Here is a 16485-nt window from a genome sequence, read left to right as displayed (position 1 = left end):
GCTTCTACAGCGCTAGGAGTAGTATTCCATTACTCTCAACATCATCATTGTGTTCATCTTCAACGTCATCCGTGCGCCAGACGAGGCCAGGGGCCCCACTGGCTTTAACCACTTAAACCCTATACACTTAGTTGACCGGGGTCCCCCAGGGCTATATACTAGGGCCGCTCCTTTTCCCCCCCTCTACACAAAATCTCCTCGGCGGAAATAGGCGATCGAAAAGCATACAAAGCGACGCGCTTGTAACTAAGCTTGTAGATCAGCTATTTTCGTGGGATGTGGGAACGGCGATTAGACAGAGGTTAGAGATGAGCAGAGAGAACAGCGCTGCGTTCACACACTGCAGGGTGAATGTTCATGCAGCAGACATTGACATGAGACATGCGATATGACAGGAGAGAGCGGGAGAAGAGAAAAGAGAGAAAGAAAGAAAGAAAGAACAAAAGAACAAAATAAAGGTTTTGAAGAAACAAACAGGAGAGGAACTAACAACCAGTATACATCACACTAGTCTCTTACAGTATTATGTTTCTATTAAAGCCCTGTTAACACTTAATGAGGGTGTTACTGTATAAGGTCATTTCAGACACCAGTGATACTATTACATTTAATTGTTTCATGAACTATTACAGGCTGTCGTATCAATTACCACGCTTTATAACTCAGCCTCAGAGGGGCCACAAAAAGCTGTGAAATTGGAAGATTATTCATTTATTTGGCACGGATTGTGGTTCCACGTACAGTTGACATGCACATATCGTTGCTGTTGGGTGGAAATCTCATATGTTCTAAACCGTTACTTTAAAGGAAATGGAACGAAAATCTTCAGAAGAAGTAAAAATAGCCGATCTACAAGCTCACAATGCGTCGCAATGCGACGCATTGTGAGCTTGTAGATCGGCTATTTTCACTACTTTAGTTTGACATCCTTGTATGACAAAGTAGGGCCTTAAATGATGAAAAAACTATTTAAAAGTTGACATACAAGATACAAGATACAAGGTTTCTGCCTGACAGCGACGATATGTAGGCATATGAACGAGTCACACAGTTGCCACTGTACAAAGTAAATATTCACTTGATGATAGCGTGTGTGTGTGTGTGTGTGTGTGTGTGTGTGTGTGTGTGTGTGTGTGTGTGTGTGTGTGTGTGTGTGTGTGTGTGTGTGTGTGTGTGTGTGTGTGTGTGTGTGTGTGTGTGTGTGTGTGTGCTGGTGTGTACACACCCTCCAGCCACTGATAGTAGCAGAGTTTTATCTTAAACGATACACATACTGGCGTTCTAATGCTGACCACAGCCCACAGCAGTGGAGAAATGCTGATTTTGCATCCCCTAAAAAATCATATCCAGATGAAATACTAGGGTAAGGATATATTATACAGAATGTGTTTAGCTGCTAATTCTTTGGTTTAACCAGTAAAACAAATTGTAGTCTGAACTGAGAATTGAGTGTGGTTCGACGCTAAATGCTGCAAATATAAAACATATTGAGAGGAATTTGGCTTATCATCCAGTTGAATTTCCTGCGGGTATTTGGACACCCAACGCGGTCCTGTCCTGTCTTGTTTTCTCTCCTCTTTCTATAACTGCAGCTTTGTGGGGTTCTCTCTCTCTTTAACTTCCTCACAATAAACTATTTGTTTTAACAAAAACAAAAGAATCACTTACAGCATCTTTAATTTAACTCTGAAAGTAACAAACCTGTAAGGATCCGTTTGGTTCCTAACAATGATTTACAGCACCTGGGGGCCCCATACAGTATGAGTCAAGAACTACTGTATGAGTTCTTAAGTGGTTTACTTGACCATGGCCAAGTTAATTAACCACTGAACGCCAACATGTCTATTCTGGGGGGGAACATCCGCCAAAAATAGCAGATCTACAAGCTCAAAACGCATTGCACGCGACGCATTTTGTAAATCAGCTTTTTTCTTTTTGTACAAGATTTGGTGTAGATGGGAAAACAAGAGGGTTTAAGTGGTAAAAATCCCAATGTACAAAATGGCAGCCAAACGTCCAATTTTAGCAACATCAGCATCATGTGACTTGTTGTCGTTCCTTGCATAAATAATTCAACACAGTGTTTCTTTCTGTGCGCAGCTCTGTTTGAAAAGGCCCCAGGTCTCTGAATCAGTGAACAGTCAGCGAGCACAGCTAGTTTTAGCCGTTGATTGGGGTAATTTGATGCTTATCACAGTCTCTGGTCTCCGCTGCGTAGCCTACTGTCGCACAAAATGTCGTAATCTTGTTGGTGGGCAATAGGAAATGCTCGTATGGACTACTGTTCATCTGATAAGACACTTTGGGTCATTATTGGACCGCAGTGACACAGCGCACCTGAACAGCTTCTCAAAGGCCCCCTTTTAAAACTCCATCCCCCGACTGTACTCTGTAACAAGGTCCGCTTATGAACGACACATAGGCATGTATTTATTGAAACTTAATTGGATAGGCAAGTCCAACGTTATGGTACAGAGGCAGCCGTGGCCATTAAAAGGCCATTTCCTGAGGAGGGCTTTCTGATGCGTCCATTGATAAGGACAAAGACGCAGATTGAGTTCTTGAGTTTAAAGATGCTCAGACCAAATGTGAAAGCTATAGCACAGCATAGTGGTCTTATTGTACGATATGGAAATATATTTTATAACCAGTGCAAAACAATGCATTACGTGCAAAACATCATGGCTGCTCATTGTTGTTTTCTTTTTGAGTACTGTATGTGTGACTAGTAAAAGTATGCAATAGTCCACTATAAGTTCACTATACCACTGGTTCTTGATGTGGGGTCCGGGGACCCCCAAGTGTCCTTGAGGAGGTTCCTGGGGGAATGGAGCCTTCCAGGTTTGTAACTTTCAGAGTTAAATTAAAGGTGCTGTAAGTGCTGTAAAGTTTTTTTTAAACAAAAAGTTTATTGTCAGAAAGTTAAAGATAGAGAGAACCCCACAAAGATACATTTATCAGCTTGTGTTCCAGTCCAATTTTGTCTCCTCATTCATCACTTCCAATTTCAACCTTTTCATTTCAACGATTACCGTAACTCTCAGTTAGAGACCTGGGTCCATTTGGAACCCCCTCAATAACCCAGAGGACCTCACTTTGAGAACCACTACAATAATATGTATGCAATACTGTATGATAGAATTTGTGTTTATCAAAAATTATAATGAAGGCCAAAATTATGTCGATTTTATTTTCAAATACAGGAATTGTTAAAGGGAGCCATTAAGGAACCGTACAGTTAACCCATTTAGTCCGGGAAATAATCTGTGTACAAATCTTTGAGTATATATATATTTTTAAAGCAAACATTTGTAACTCAAATATTTTCTTCTGGGGATTCTACAAATGTCTTCTAAATCCTAACATGTTTCTTATATCAGTGGTTCTCAAACTTTTTCATGTCAAGGACCCCCAAAATGATATGTATTTGGCCGCGGACCCCCATCTCAAAATATTTTGTTCCAGGACCCCCAGAAGCAAAGATTGGAGTTAAAAATGTAAAAAATGTTCGCTTTAAAAAAATATAATATTTGCACAAATCTACAAGATTTATCGCAGATCTACAAGCTCGTAGCACGGCACTCAGTGCCGCGCTATGAGCTTGTAGATCTGCTATTTTTTGAATAGCCAAAGTATAAAATGTGGATAAAGAGAGGCAGGCGTATTGGACATAATACTGTAAGTACAGTAGTATGTCAGTCAACGGGGTGGTGACCTCATAACATTGTGCCTCGTTACGCAACGGCGGCAGGCAGCACCACCCATGTCGGCAAGGTGGAGGAGGAAGCAACGGGGACAGACAAGAGCCCCCCCCCCCCCCTCTCCCTCTCCCTCTCGGAGGGGGGGCCGGCAGGGCGGAGAGACAGGAGGCCAGCGGCCTCTGAGATCAGATTTTTTTTTACAGGAAGGAAAGGAGAAGGCAGAGCGGCGAGGGATAAGGCCACCGACACTTGTATCCTTTAGGCTTCCCTCCCTTTTAACTTTGACCCAGACTGAGTTCTATGAATGCCACGGGGGGGCGGGGTTATTATTGGTCAACACACAAAAGCCAAACCAGGTCTAATCTTGTGTGGCTATTCTGGACGTTTAAACAATGAGGCTGCTCCTTCCATACCGGACCCGAGAGTGAGATATGAGATTAATGCTGCAGGAACCATGAAGCCAAAAAAATATCAACCTCTTCAACCCTATATGCTTAAGAAGTGTCTAGTTTCACGTCCCAACTTCGTCTCTTTTTTGGTACCGTCCCTAAGTCCTGGAGGAGGGCACTTCACAAGCAGGGGGTAGGGCGAAGGGGGATGAACTGAGATTGGGCCTTGGTTGACTGGGGTCCCCCAGGGCTCTATACTAGATCCGTTCCTTTTTATCAGGTCGCAGGCCCCGGCCCACAGGTTGAGAACCAGTGACCTACGGTATATAAGTTGACATGATAAAATGATAATAAGTGAGTTTTCATTGGGATACTTAAAGTATACTAAATTAGTTCCAATGATCCAAGTTGGAACAAAATTGACTGATTGATCATTAAAATGAACATGCTTTGAAAATGCACACGAGCCACCCATCTGACCACTTAACATGGCAGCCGACAGGCTCACGAAAGCTTTTGACTTTTTCAAATGGGCCCTGATCCCAAAAAGCTTGAGAACAACTGCCGTAGGTAATGAGAAATGAACCACTGCTATACATCTCTACTATATTACAATTATGTCCCATTCTGACTAAAGGCCCATTTATGGTCTTTGTAGTACGAAGTTTTTTGAGCAATGCTGCTTGCATTCTGAACTTGTAACTACTTACTTACTTACTTACTTACTACAAGTATGTATCTTACGTAGCCTACATACACTGTACATTCAGAAGAGGAGTATAAATGGGCCAACAGGTGATTATGCCGTGCGTCTGTCTGTCTGTCTGTCTGTCTGTCTGTCTGTCTGTCTGTCTGTCTGTCTGTCTGTCTGTCTGTCTGTCTGCCTGCCTGCCTGCCTGCCTGCCTGCCTGCCTAGGGGCAGAGGGCGGCTCAACCTGGCTATAAAAAGATCATTACTACAACAGGAAGCTACTGTCAGCTGGAGGGAGACACAAAAGGCGGGCCCGGCCATCCTGAACAAGGAATGCACACACGCCCATGTGCTGGAGTGCGTGTGTGTGCATACATTATAGAGGCAGAAATACATGAGCACACATATCCACCACTAAGCGTGCACAGATGTGTATAGTCACCCATAAAGACACGCGTGTGTGCGCGCACACACACACACACACACACACACACTGAAAATATATCTATGAGCTCACAATGCGTAGCAAGGTTGTAGATCGGCTATTTCCCGGTGCACGACACAGGCGTGCAAAACTAACCTCTAAACGCCTAATTGTAGCCTAATTCAAGAATTCATAAAACAACCATTTCTCTTGTGAGGACCAGGAAAATGATCCACACCCACACCCCCACACCCCCACGCCCGCACGCACGCACGCACGCACGCACGCACGCACACACACACACACACACACACACACACACACACACACAACACACACACACACACACACACACACACACACACAGAGGCCAAGCTTACGTCCACATACAGTAAGATTTTCTTCCTCCCTCTCCCTCATTTTTCTACCATGACACGGCGTTTTTATCACTGAGCTGACTGACAAAGAATCTCTCCACCCAGTGGAGGGACGGTGCCAGGGGTTTGGCCCTTTGGCATGGCGGCACAGAGCTGGAAGGGGAAGTGAACCAACACCCTCCTGGTGGCAAGTGATCAACTGCAACACACATCTTTCTAGTGGGTAGTGGTGGAACAAGTATAAAACTTATTTTTTACTTAAAGGAATAGGCTACTTCACCTAATTATTCAACCCATGAAGCCTTTAATTCATGGAGATTTTTTTGTTTTCGTCACATTCCTGAGCCAGTAATCCAATATAGGTGGTAGGAGACTATATATATACTGTACATGCAAAAGAATAATATAAATTCAGTGTAATCACTGAGAGGCGGGCATCACACTCGTCGAAATGCATGAAATGTCTGTGTGCATGTCCGTCTGTCCCCTGCATATCTCTGTGTCCGTGTCCGTCTGTCCCCTGCATGTCTCGAGAACTGTCTGACCGATCGTCTTCAAACTCGGCATGCGTAGCACCGAGGACGCATGGGAGTGATGTACAGAGTGGGAAGTCAGTACTGTAGGATCCGTATTATGGAGAAAAACCCCCGAAGAATGCATGGAATCTCTGTGTGATCCGTCTGACCGGTGTCAGTGCAATGACGTCATATTGATGACATCAGGGATCTCAATATATGGGCATTAAAGGGACAGTACAGACAGACATTTCCATATGGGCAAGGGACACAGACAGACAGAGAGACGGGTACAACAGGTACTATGACCACGGGTACCATACTGCATAACCGGGGCATGCATTCCCACCGGGCATTGTTTCCAACAGGCATCGGTCCTTGTGCTTCTATAAACGCGCGGAATCTCTGTATATCGGCGCTATATGACGTCTGCAAATCGTAGTGCTGACGTCATATAGTGGCCTCCAATGATAATGGGTACTGCACTAAGCACTCTGACAATATGTTGCCTGATGTCATGGTGATGACATCATGTAAGGGGTTAGCTATCCCAAATAAAACACTGAATGGCTGCCGTGTTAAGTGGTAACATATCTTATAACTTTCTAAGACATCGTCAATATGCAGTCCAACGGTATCAAGCTGGGTTTTTGGGAAGATGGACCCGTACCTGGACAGTTTCATTCCTTCCCAGGAAACAAGCAGCACGTCGGCGGCGGCGGTCCCGTCAAGCACACACTCCATCCCACGGTGACGGGGACCTCCGTGGTGGGGCTGAAGTTCACCGGAGGGGTGATGATAGCGTCGGACATGCTGGGCTCCTACGGCTCTCTGGCCCGCTTCAGGAACATCTCGCGTCTCATGAAGGTCAACGACGGCGCCATACTGGGAATGTCGGGAGACTACGCCGACTACCAGTACCTCCAGCAGGTCATCCAACAGATGGTGACGGACGACGAGTTGCTGGACGACGGCCACAGCCTCAGCCCCAAGGCGGTTCATTCCTGGCTGACCAGAGTGATGTACAACCGCCGCTGTAAGATGAACCCGCTGTGGAACACCGTGGTCATAGGAGGCGTCCACAACGGAGAGAGCTTCCTGGGTTACGTGGACAAGCTGGGCGTGGCCTACGAAGCTCCCACGGTGGCCACGGGCTTCGGAGCGTACCTGGCCCAGCCCCTGATGAGGGAGGCCATGGAGAACAAGGCGGCCATGACCAAGGACGAGGCCAGGGAGCTGCTGGAGCGCTGTCTCAAAGTGCTGTACTACCGCGACGCACGCTCCTGCAAAAGGTACGAGATCGCCATAGTCACGGAGGAGGGGGTGGAGATTGTGGGTCCTCTTTCCTCAGAGACAAACTGGGACATTGCCCTTATGGTCAGTGGCTTTGAATAAAGAGGAAGACCCTAGCCTACTTTGTTGTTGTTTTTGTGACACAGTAGGGTAACACATGGATCATAATTATCTCTGCCAGGCTGAAGGCGGCAAGTGGGGAGATCATGTTTTCATCCATGTGCCTTTTGTGTCTGTCTGCGGATAATCTCAAACCACTGCCAGTAGGCCTAGGATGTAAATCCCCCCCAAAGACTTCACATTATTGTGACTATATATATTTGTCCACCTTCTTGCCCAAATATGTCGTCCTACACATCATCAATATGAAGTCTACTCTTGTTGCCTGACAGTGTCCCAGGATCGATTTACGAATTCGGCTGCAGATTTGCTGCATGTCACTCCTTGACCCTCCCTGACGCGCCCCGTTTCTTGTCTCTCCAAAGGCAAAAAAGCCACAAAAAAAGGTGTTAAGTGGTAGGTGGGCCACGAACGCTTGATAGATTTTCAAGTGGGCCCTGATCCAGAAAAAATTGAGAATCGCTGACACAGACTACACTAACCAGCTGTCAAGTGTGTTTTGACGAAAAGTCAAAATGCAACCCACAATTGACATACATATATCTTTGGGTAGGCCACCTGGCCTAGAGGAGATATGCGCTCTGCAGAGTGTCCCTTTCTAATGTTCTGTAAATTGAGTTGTACTGACACATGAAATTGAGTTGTACTGACACATGACAATTTCATGATTTTGATTGACCGGTATTCAAATGGACATACAGTAGTACATACATACATACTCATACTGTACGTGTGTACATACAAATACATTCTCAGAATAGCTTTTCTTCTTCGTCTTCGTCTTCTCTCAACCACTTAAGCCGGTCTCATAAATGAAAATTACAAGTCCATAAACTAACCTCTGGGGTTTGTGGGGCCATATTGTGAGTTGTGTGACGGCAGCAAAAAAAAGTCCCCTAATTGTGTAAGAGAGTTTAGAGTGGTGGTTTACTCAGATGTTAATACACATGGGAGAGAGAGAGAGAGAGAGAGAGAGAGAGAGAGAGAGAGACTGCATCTGCTTGACTCTGTGTGTACCATCCTTGCAATGTGAAGACATTGAAACGGCCCTATTACCCTCAATTGTTTGGAACTGCTCATTTAAAATTCCACGAGAGACAAATCATTTGTTGGCCGCACGCAGCAATGCAGCTGTCCTTCAACCTCCGGCGCTGACAGTAATGTCACTGGACATATTTTTTTATTGCATCTAATTTGGGGGTTTGGCTTTCCACAAACACCAAGGCCACCTCTCGGTGAATCACACTTAATAAATCTTTTTTTTTTTCTTTTCTTAAACTTTATAATGTTTTGTCTGCTTTTGTGCAGTTTTTTTTTCTTCAAACAAACACTGTCAAATACACATACATTCAAATGCTTATGCCTGATTTACTCTTGGTTTCGCACAGCGCCGCATCGCATACCGAAAATAATATAAATCACCCTTTACAAGTCCTTACAAACCACAAACCCTTACTCACAGCCCTGTACCGTATGTACTGCACTACCCTATATAAAACAAACACGGGTAGACATAGTGTATTATATATTATGGAGGAGATGTTGTCATATTGTGTCAAATATTGGATCTAATCATCCTCCTCTGTTGTCTGTGGCCCTTCTCCTACATTTGATCTCTAAACCACTTGCAACCTGGTTGCAAGTGGTTTATTTTGGTCATGTCCTTATAGGCGTAAGCTAAATTGTCCAAAGTAGCAAGAGTATCTTATGTACAAGCTCACAACCCATTGCATACAACAAAGTGTATAGCACTGAAGTGGTTAACCTATTCTCCACCCAAATCCAAAATATCACTCTCATAATAAAATGGTAAAGGGTTCATTTATATAGAGACTTTATCCTAAGCGCTTTACAATGTGCATTACATTCACCCACACATTCACGGCGGAGGAAACCATGCAAGGCACCAACTTGCTCATCAGGAGCAGTTAGGGATTCTGTCTTGCTCAAGGACACTTCGACATCAACTCAGGCGGAGCCGGGGATCGAACCGAGAAACTTCCGTTTCCCACGTGGCCACCCTACCTCCTACTAGTACTATATTTAAGTAAACGTCTGAGGTACTTTTACTTTTATTTTTCAATACTTTATTATTCTACTCCATTACACCTCAGAGGCAACTATTGTACTATAGATGTACTACAGTATATAGATGTATAACATCACCCACTCTTAAATGGTTGTCTTCTAATTTTGCTGAATACCAAATATAATATTCACACTTGTTATTATTGTTCTAAAACTATTTGTGAGTTATCTGACTTAAAGCACATTTACTTTGGTACTTTTACTTAAAATTTGATTGGAATACAGGCGTTGTAATTGTAACAGGGTATTTTTATATCGTGGTATTGCTACTTTTACTTAAGTAAAACTAAATCTGTGTACTTCTTCCACCACTGGTGGAACAAACCATGAATTGGTGTGAATCAGCATAATGTCAGCAGAGTGACGAGCACAGTGTTGGGCTGCTGACAGGAATATAATGATTAATCACCACAGAGCTTCCCTGACTGACAGCACCAGTAATAATTCATAGTGGAGCATTCAGGGGAATCCAGTGCACTGTGGGTTAGAACAAACACATCAATCATATCAGCCATGTTCACACAACTAAGGCTGATAGTTCCTCCTATCCCCTGCCTATGGCACAGGAAGTAAAGTGGCTGGTTCGATCCCGACTCCTCCTGGCATCACCTTTAACCCATTCAATCCGGGAAAGCATCTGTGTCATTTTAGATTTTAGCTATAACCATTATTTTAAACTGTGGCTATTCAAAAATAGCAGATATACTGTAAGCTCATAGTGTGCGGCGAGCTTGTAGATCTGCTATTTCTGCGGAAAGGAAAATCTTGAACATTTGTGCAAATCTTTTAATACATATAGTGAAAAAGTTCGAGAACCACTGATATAGCAACAATAGTTTTTCAATGGCTCAGGCAAACCTATTGACCGTGGGCCCATGGTGCTGATTGAGGACTACCTGGACATTATCGGCTAGCCTATCAACGCTCAATGCCGTATCTATCCTGAGGAAATGATCCAGACTGGCATCTCTGCCATCGACGGCATGAAAAGCATTGCCAGAGGACAGAAGATCCCCATTTTCTCTGCCGTTGGGCTGCCCAACAATGAGATTGCTGCCCAGTCTGGTACAGAAATCCAAGGATGTGATGGACTACAGCACCGAGAACTTTGCCATCGTCTTTGCAGCCATGGGGGTCGGCATGGAGACCGCCCGCTTCTTCAAATCTGATTTCGAGGAAAACGTCTCCATGGAAAACGTCTGTCTCTTCTTGAACCTAGCCAATGACCCCACCATCGAGCGCATCATCATCCCACATCTGGCACTGACCATGGCCGAGTACCTGGCGTACCAGTGTGAGAAACACGTCCTTGTCATCCTGACAGACATGAGCTCCTACGCCGAGGCTCTGAGAGAGGTGTCTGCTGGCAGGGAGGAGGTGCCTGGCCGCCACAGCTTTCCTGGTTACATGTACACGGACCTGGCCACTATCTATGAGCGCGCCGGCCGAGTTGAGGGCCGGAACGGCTCCATCACCCAGATCCCCATCTTCACCATGCCAAACGATGACATCAACCCACCCAATTCCTGACCTGACCGGATACATCACCGAGGGACAAGTCTACGTCGACAGACGGCTGCATAACAGACAGATCTACCCACCTATCAACGTGTTGCCGTCGCTGTCTCGTCTGATGAAGTCTGCCATTGGTGACGGCATGACCAGGAAGGACCAATGCCGATGTCTCCAACCAGCCATACGCCTGCTACGCCATTGGTAAGGACGTCCAGGCTATGAAGGCTGTTGTAGGCGAGGAGGCCCTCTCTTCGGATGGTCTGCTGTACCTCAAGTTCCTGCAGAAGTTTGAGAAGAACTTCATTGCTCAGGGCCCGTACGACAACCGGAAAGTGTACGAGATCCTGGACATCGGCTAGCAGCTGCTACGAATTTTCACTAAAGAAATGCTGAAGAGGATTCCTCAGAGCACCCTGGCTAAGTTCTACCCAAGGGAGTCTGCCGCCCACCACTGAAGTCTGCTTAGTGGAGAGGATGCTCCGGTTCCAATTTCACCCTCCACATCCCTACAAACCTGTACCAGGAAGGGGGAGCTAGTGTTGTCAACTGGGGCAAGACACCATATCTACCAGAGGATACATATGTATCCTCATATGTGCAAAGTTAGTAGTGGTGTACTTTTGATTCCACTACATTTCTAGTAAGGGAAACAGATAGTACATTATAACCACTTATTACATGGCTTAGTTGAATGCTTGATTCTGATTGGTCAATCACTGAATTCAGTAGTGTGTTATTTCTGGATAATGAGCTCAATAACAGACCGCTATCTAATCAAAGGCTCAGAGCACCTGCTCATATCAATCTGCGCTGCTTGATTTTGTGCCGTATCCCACATGACAGCCATGCAAACAAACACACAATGTCATTTACACCTAAACATTGCTCGCAGGAATGTTTTAGAAAACATTTAAAGCGTGAAATAGACAATGCAGTAACGAAAAACAAAATGTGTTCTATTTGATCAACACTTCCTTGTTTTCCGAGGCGACCGTGTCTGCCCAGCGCAACACTTGGAATACTTTCATTGCCGTAAGCAAGGAAATACTTCGTTTTGTTGTTACTTTGGGTCAATTTATAAATGAATTCATTTATTAAGTAGTAGCCATGTAATAAGCAGGATAATTGACGGGTAGCCGGTCATTATTTATATATCAATAATGACCAGCTACCCGTCAATTATCCCTTGCTTAAGCCCTATTTCAAATATAGTGAAAATAGAAGATGTACAAGCTCACAACGTGTCGCAATGTATACATGTATGACTCAACTTGCACTTGAGTCATATTTGACCAGGAGTATTTATACTTTGACTAAAGTACTGGGGGTTGAGCACTTTGTCCACCACTGCTCTCCTTCAATCGCGGCCAACATGGATTGGTTTCCAGGTTATTTGTTTGTCATTGTTTCTGCATTGAACTCTGGTGTCACACGCATTCCCGTAAGGTACAGTACATAGTTCCTTGTAATAGCGCCGCGTAATGCGACTGTTTGTTTGGTTGCCTTGACGACACATCAATTTAAATATTACCACAAGCGCTGATATGTGTTGGTGTCTGCTGTGGACTGCGTAGGAGGTTTGTGGCCCAGTGCTCTACCGTGGAGGCCAACCAAAGTCCAACCAATAACTCTAGGCTCTCCTAACAGACAGAGAGAGAGAGAGGGAGAGATAGATAGAGAGAGAGGGGGAGAGAGAGAGAGAGACCTGAGGAAACTCCATTGGTGGACTTGGGGGAACACTAAAGGATATTGGATTACTCAATCACTGTGCGTCCAGGTACAGATGGCATGGGATTACACACGTGTGTGTACGTGACTGCATACACGTGTGTGTGCATGCGTGCGTGCGTGCGTGCGTGTGAGTGTGAGTGTGAGTGTGTGTGTGTGTGTGTGTGTGTGTGTGTGTGTGTGTGTGTGTGTGTGTGTGTGTGTGTGTGTGTGTGTGTGAGTGAGTGAGTGTGAGTGTGTGTGTGTGTGTGTGTGTGTGTATTGTAGGCAGTGGTGTAAAGTAACTACTGTAAGTACATGTACTCAAGTACTGTACTTTTTTAGGTATTTTTTACTTTGTTCAGTATTTACAATTTTCAATACTTTTTACTTCTACCCCACTACAACATATATGACAACTTTAGTTACTAGTTACTTTGTAGATTTGGATTATTATTACAAAACACAACCATTTGAAAATTTCAAAATATTTTGTATACATTTTGAACTTGTGAAATGGGACATTCTGCACAATGAGTAATTTTACTTTTAGTACAAGTATATTTTGATGTTGATACTTTTGTACTTTTACTCAAGTACATTTTGAATACGGGACTTCTACTTCTTGTAACAGAGTATATCTACATTGCAGTATTGATACTTTTACTGAAGTAAAACGTGTGAGTACTTCTTCCATCACTGATTGTAGGTGTGCGTGTGTTGTGGATTCCCTTTCTGCATGGTCATAGTGTGTTCAAAGGTTTCCTGTGACGTCCACATCTGATGGCAGGACATGTAGGCTACACTTTGCACTCACGTTTACTGTTATTGCAAACTACTAGGATATATACAGTAGGTCAGAGGCTGGATAACCAGTTTTTGTACAATTCTCAGTCTAAAGGGCTGTGCATACATAACTATAGTGATGTGCTGAATGTGACTGAAATGCTTGGTAAATTTCGGATGGATTTTGAATGACTGTGTTTTTATCGTTCATCAATTCACTCTGAAAATAATCCCAACGATATCTTTCACCACTTTTGTCTTTTTAGTTGTGGTGTGGTCGTGTGGAAAAAATGGTTTTCAGGAATGAAATCCTGTCAAAGTAAGAGTGACAAAAAAAACCACATATCAAAAAGGCCGGTGTGCTCCTTTAAAAACACCTACTCTACTATACTTCGTTGAGGTCCCCCAGGGCTCTATACCAGGTCTGTACCGTTTCCCCTCTACACCAAATCTCTTCACCGAAAATAGCTGCAAGTTCACAACACGTAGCAACCCGACGCGTTGTGATCTTGTAGATCATATTTTTGCCTTAATGTTCACCCCCAGAATAGAGACTCTAGGGATCTGGGGGCCCGTTTCAAGAGCTATTGCGGGGTCCCCCACATTTGCATTGTGCGTTCTCGCGCAAGTTTCCAGCTCGCGCCAGCTATCCATGCTGGCACGGTGCGCATTTGACCCCAGTTTGTGGTTTCATGAGCCACTTTCAAAAATGAATGTGATGGTTCATCTAAATGAGCCCTGACATCTGACTTGCTGTTTACTCCACGTGATAGACTGTTTCTGACATGCACAAAATAATCTGTGTATCTTGCGGATTTTTATTTATTCATTAGAATATGATAAGCTACTCCTGCACTTCTATTATTAGATACTGTACATGGGCAAAGATGATTCGTCACTATACTTATACTTTCCCTCGTCTATGACATATTCTGTTGATACAGGCTTTGAGACAATAGAGAAGTTATCAGTAATGTGAATAATGCTGATAAGATTTAAATATGACTACTTTTGTCTATTGGGCTGCTTTCTGCGAGCGACAAATGTGCTGTGAAAAAGCTGCTGGTGGAAACGGTTCTGAACACATCTCTGTGCGCAGTACAGGGTCCCCACACATTTTTAGCAATGAATTTCCAAAACTTTTCCAAAACTTTTCCAGAATATTTAGCCCAATTTCCAGGCCTACTGTATATAACAATCATTCAGCGCAATAATTTAGTAATAGCTCATTATGGCATCCGTATGACTTATTTTATTTAAATAATATATGCCATCACACAGCCCGTTCGGCGAAAAACTACTTATGTTACATATTTCGTGTAATGTTATACATGTTTATGAAAATGTTTTGTATTAACAAAATCAATAGCCAAAAACAATGCATAGCCAAATATTTTTCCAGGACCCTTGATAAATTCCAGGACCTTTGATCAATTCCCAAACTTTTCCAGTACTGGATTTTTTTTTTTTCTATTTCAAAATATTTCCAGGAATTTCATGACCGTGGGGACCCTGGCAGTAACGCGCATCTGCGAGGTTCGGTGCGTCAGTGACTGAGGGCAGGGCCCCGTTTCAATTGAAACGGGTGATACATAGCTACGGCCGCCTATGGCTAGGGTTCATGTGGTTAATCTGTACACAAGCACCACCACCACCCCTTCTTCCTCCTCCTACTCCTCCTCCTCCTCCAAAGTAACAGAGCCAAAACTCTGACTTGACTCCAGAGAAGTTGAGAACCCCAGAGGACACTGCATACTTTCACCCTGCCCTAACATGCGTGCCTGTGTGTACACCCCCACACACACACGCACACGCACACACACACACACACACACACACACACACACGTGCGCGGCAAAACCTCGCTCAGCTGCCTGTCCAATCGCCACACCCGTCTGAATGACATCAGTCTGTGATGTCATCATGGGACCAGTGAAGGCATGCTGTCCAGTGCAACTTCATCACATCATCATCATCATCATCATCATCATCATCTGCTGGCAGAGCTGGGCTCCATTTGGACGGGAGGCAGCTGGGTCGTAATGTTTCCTATAGTGTGTGTGTGTGTGTGTGTGTGTGTGTGTGTGTGTGTGTGTGTGTGTGTGTGTGTGTGTGTGTGTGTGTGTGTGTGTGTGTGTGTGTGTGGGGGTGTGTGGGGGTGTGTGGGGGTGTGTGTGTGTGTGTGCACGCGTGCGTGCGTGCTTGTATTACTGTACTCGTGAGGGCCAAATGTCCCCACAAGTATAGCAGAATTATTTGAGAAACAGACATTCTGAGGGTAAATTTTCCTGGTCCTCACAAGAGAAACGGTTGTTTTATGGTTAGATATGATTCGGGGTTTACAATTAGGAAAAAGATTCGAGTTGGGCGTTAGGGTTAGACATTTAGAGGTTTAGGTTTAGAGGTTAGGGGTTGGGAGTTATGCCCAGTTTTTATACTCAGTTGGCGCGCTAGTGTCGCGCACCGGAAAAACAGCCGATCTACAAGCTCACAACGTGTCGCAGCGCGACACGTTGTGAGCTTGTGGATCTGCTGTTTTCCGGCTATTTTCGATGCCGTTCGAAAATGACGATGTCCTCACAAGTATAGTAATACAAACTTGTGTGCGTGCGTGCGCTTGTAAGCAGAGGGAGCAGAGAGGAGAGGCTAATCGACGCAATTGCTTTAAATTCAAACAGTCTGAGGCAGACAGAGTTTGGCTTTCTTTGGCTACTTATCCCTGTTCATAATAAGCTCCCTGGACAGATTCTCGTCTTGTTTTTCAGTATTTCAACCGGGAAGTACATATTACCATGACAGTGCTTGTTAAGGCATGAGGAGGAGGAGAAGAGGGGAGGACAAGTGGAATAGAGAGGAGGGAGGTTAGACGACAGCTTGAA

At 44.4% G+C, this 16485-nt stretch overlaps 3 protein-coding genes and 1 pseudogene across 4 annotated transcripts in view; 2 read left to right on the top strand and 2 right to left on the bottom strand.

The window, feature by feature from the left end:
* add1 (adducin 1 (alpha)) overlaps positions 1 to 16485 on the bottom strand; it is a 232615-nt gene that overhangs the window by 56812 nt on the left and 159318 nt on the right. The gene's annotated exons all lie outside the window — the stretch shown is intronic.
* klf4 (Kruppel like factor 4) overlaps positions 1 to 16485 on the bottom strand; it is a 109860-nt gene that overhangs the window by 29282 nt on the left and 64093 nt on the right. The window lies entirely within an intron of this gene.
* Positions 6719 to 7492, top strand: LOC308077864 (proteasome subunit beta type-4-like; the record flags this gene model as incomplete). The annotated part of the gene is made up of 1 exon (XM_080418835.1): positions 6719 to 7492. The coding sequence occupies one exon, from the start codon at positions 6719 to 6721 to the stop codon at positions 7490 to 7492; it is 774 nt and encodes a 257-aa protein (XP_080274961.1).
* LOC308078818 (V-type proton ATPase subunit B-like) lies at positions 10156 to 11568 on the top strand (annotated as a pseudogene). Its single transcript has 2 exons — positions 10156 to 10167; positions 10435 to 11568. The product of its transcript is annotated as a V-type proton ATPase subunit B-like (transcript).

Source organism: Gymnoscopelus braueri (assembly GCF_963280865.1).
Source record: "Gymnoscopelus braueri genome assembly, chromosome: 22".
Classification (NCBI taxonomy): Eukaryota; Metazoa; Chordata; class Actinopteri; order Myctophiformes; family Myctophidae; genus Gymnoscopelus; species Gymnoscopelus braueri.
This window is presented reverse-complemented; position numbering and strand designations above follow the sequence as displayed.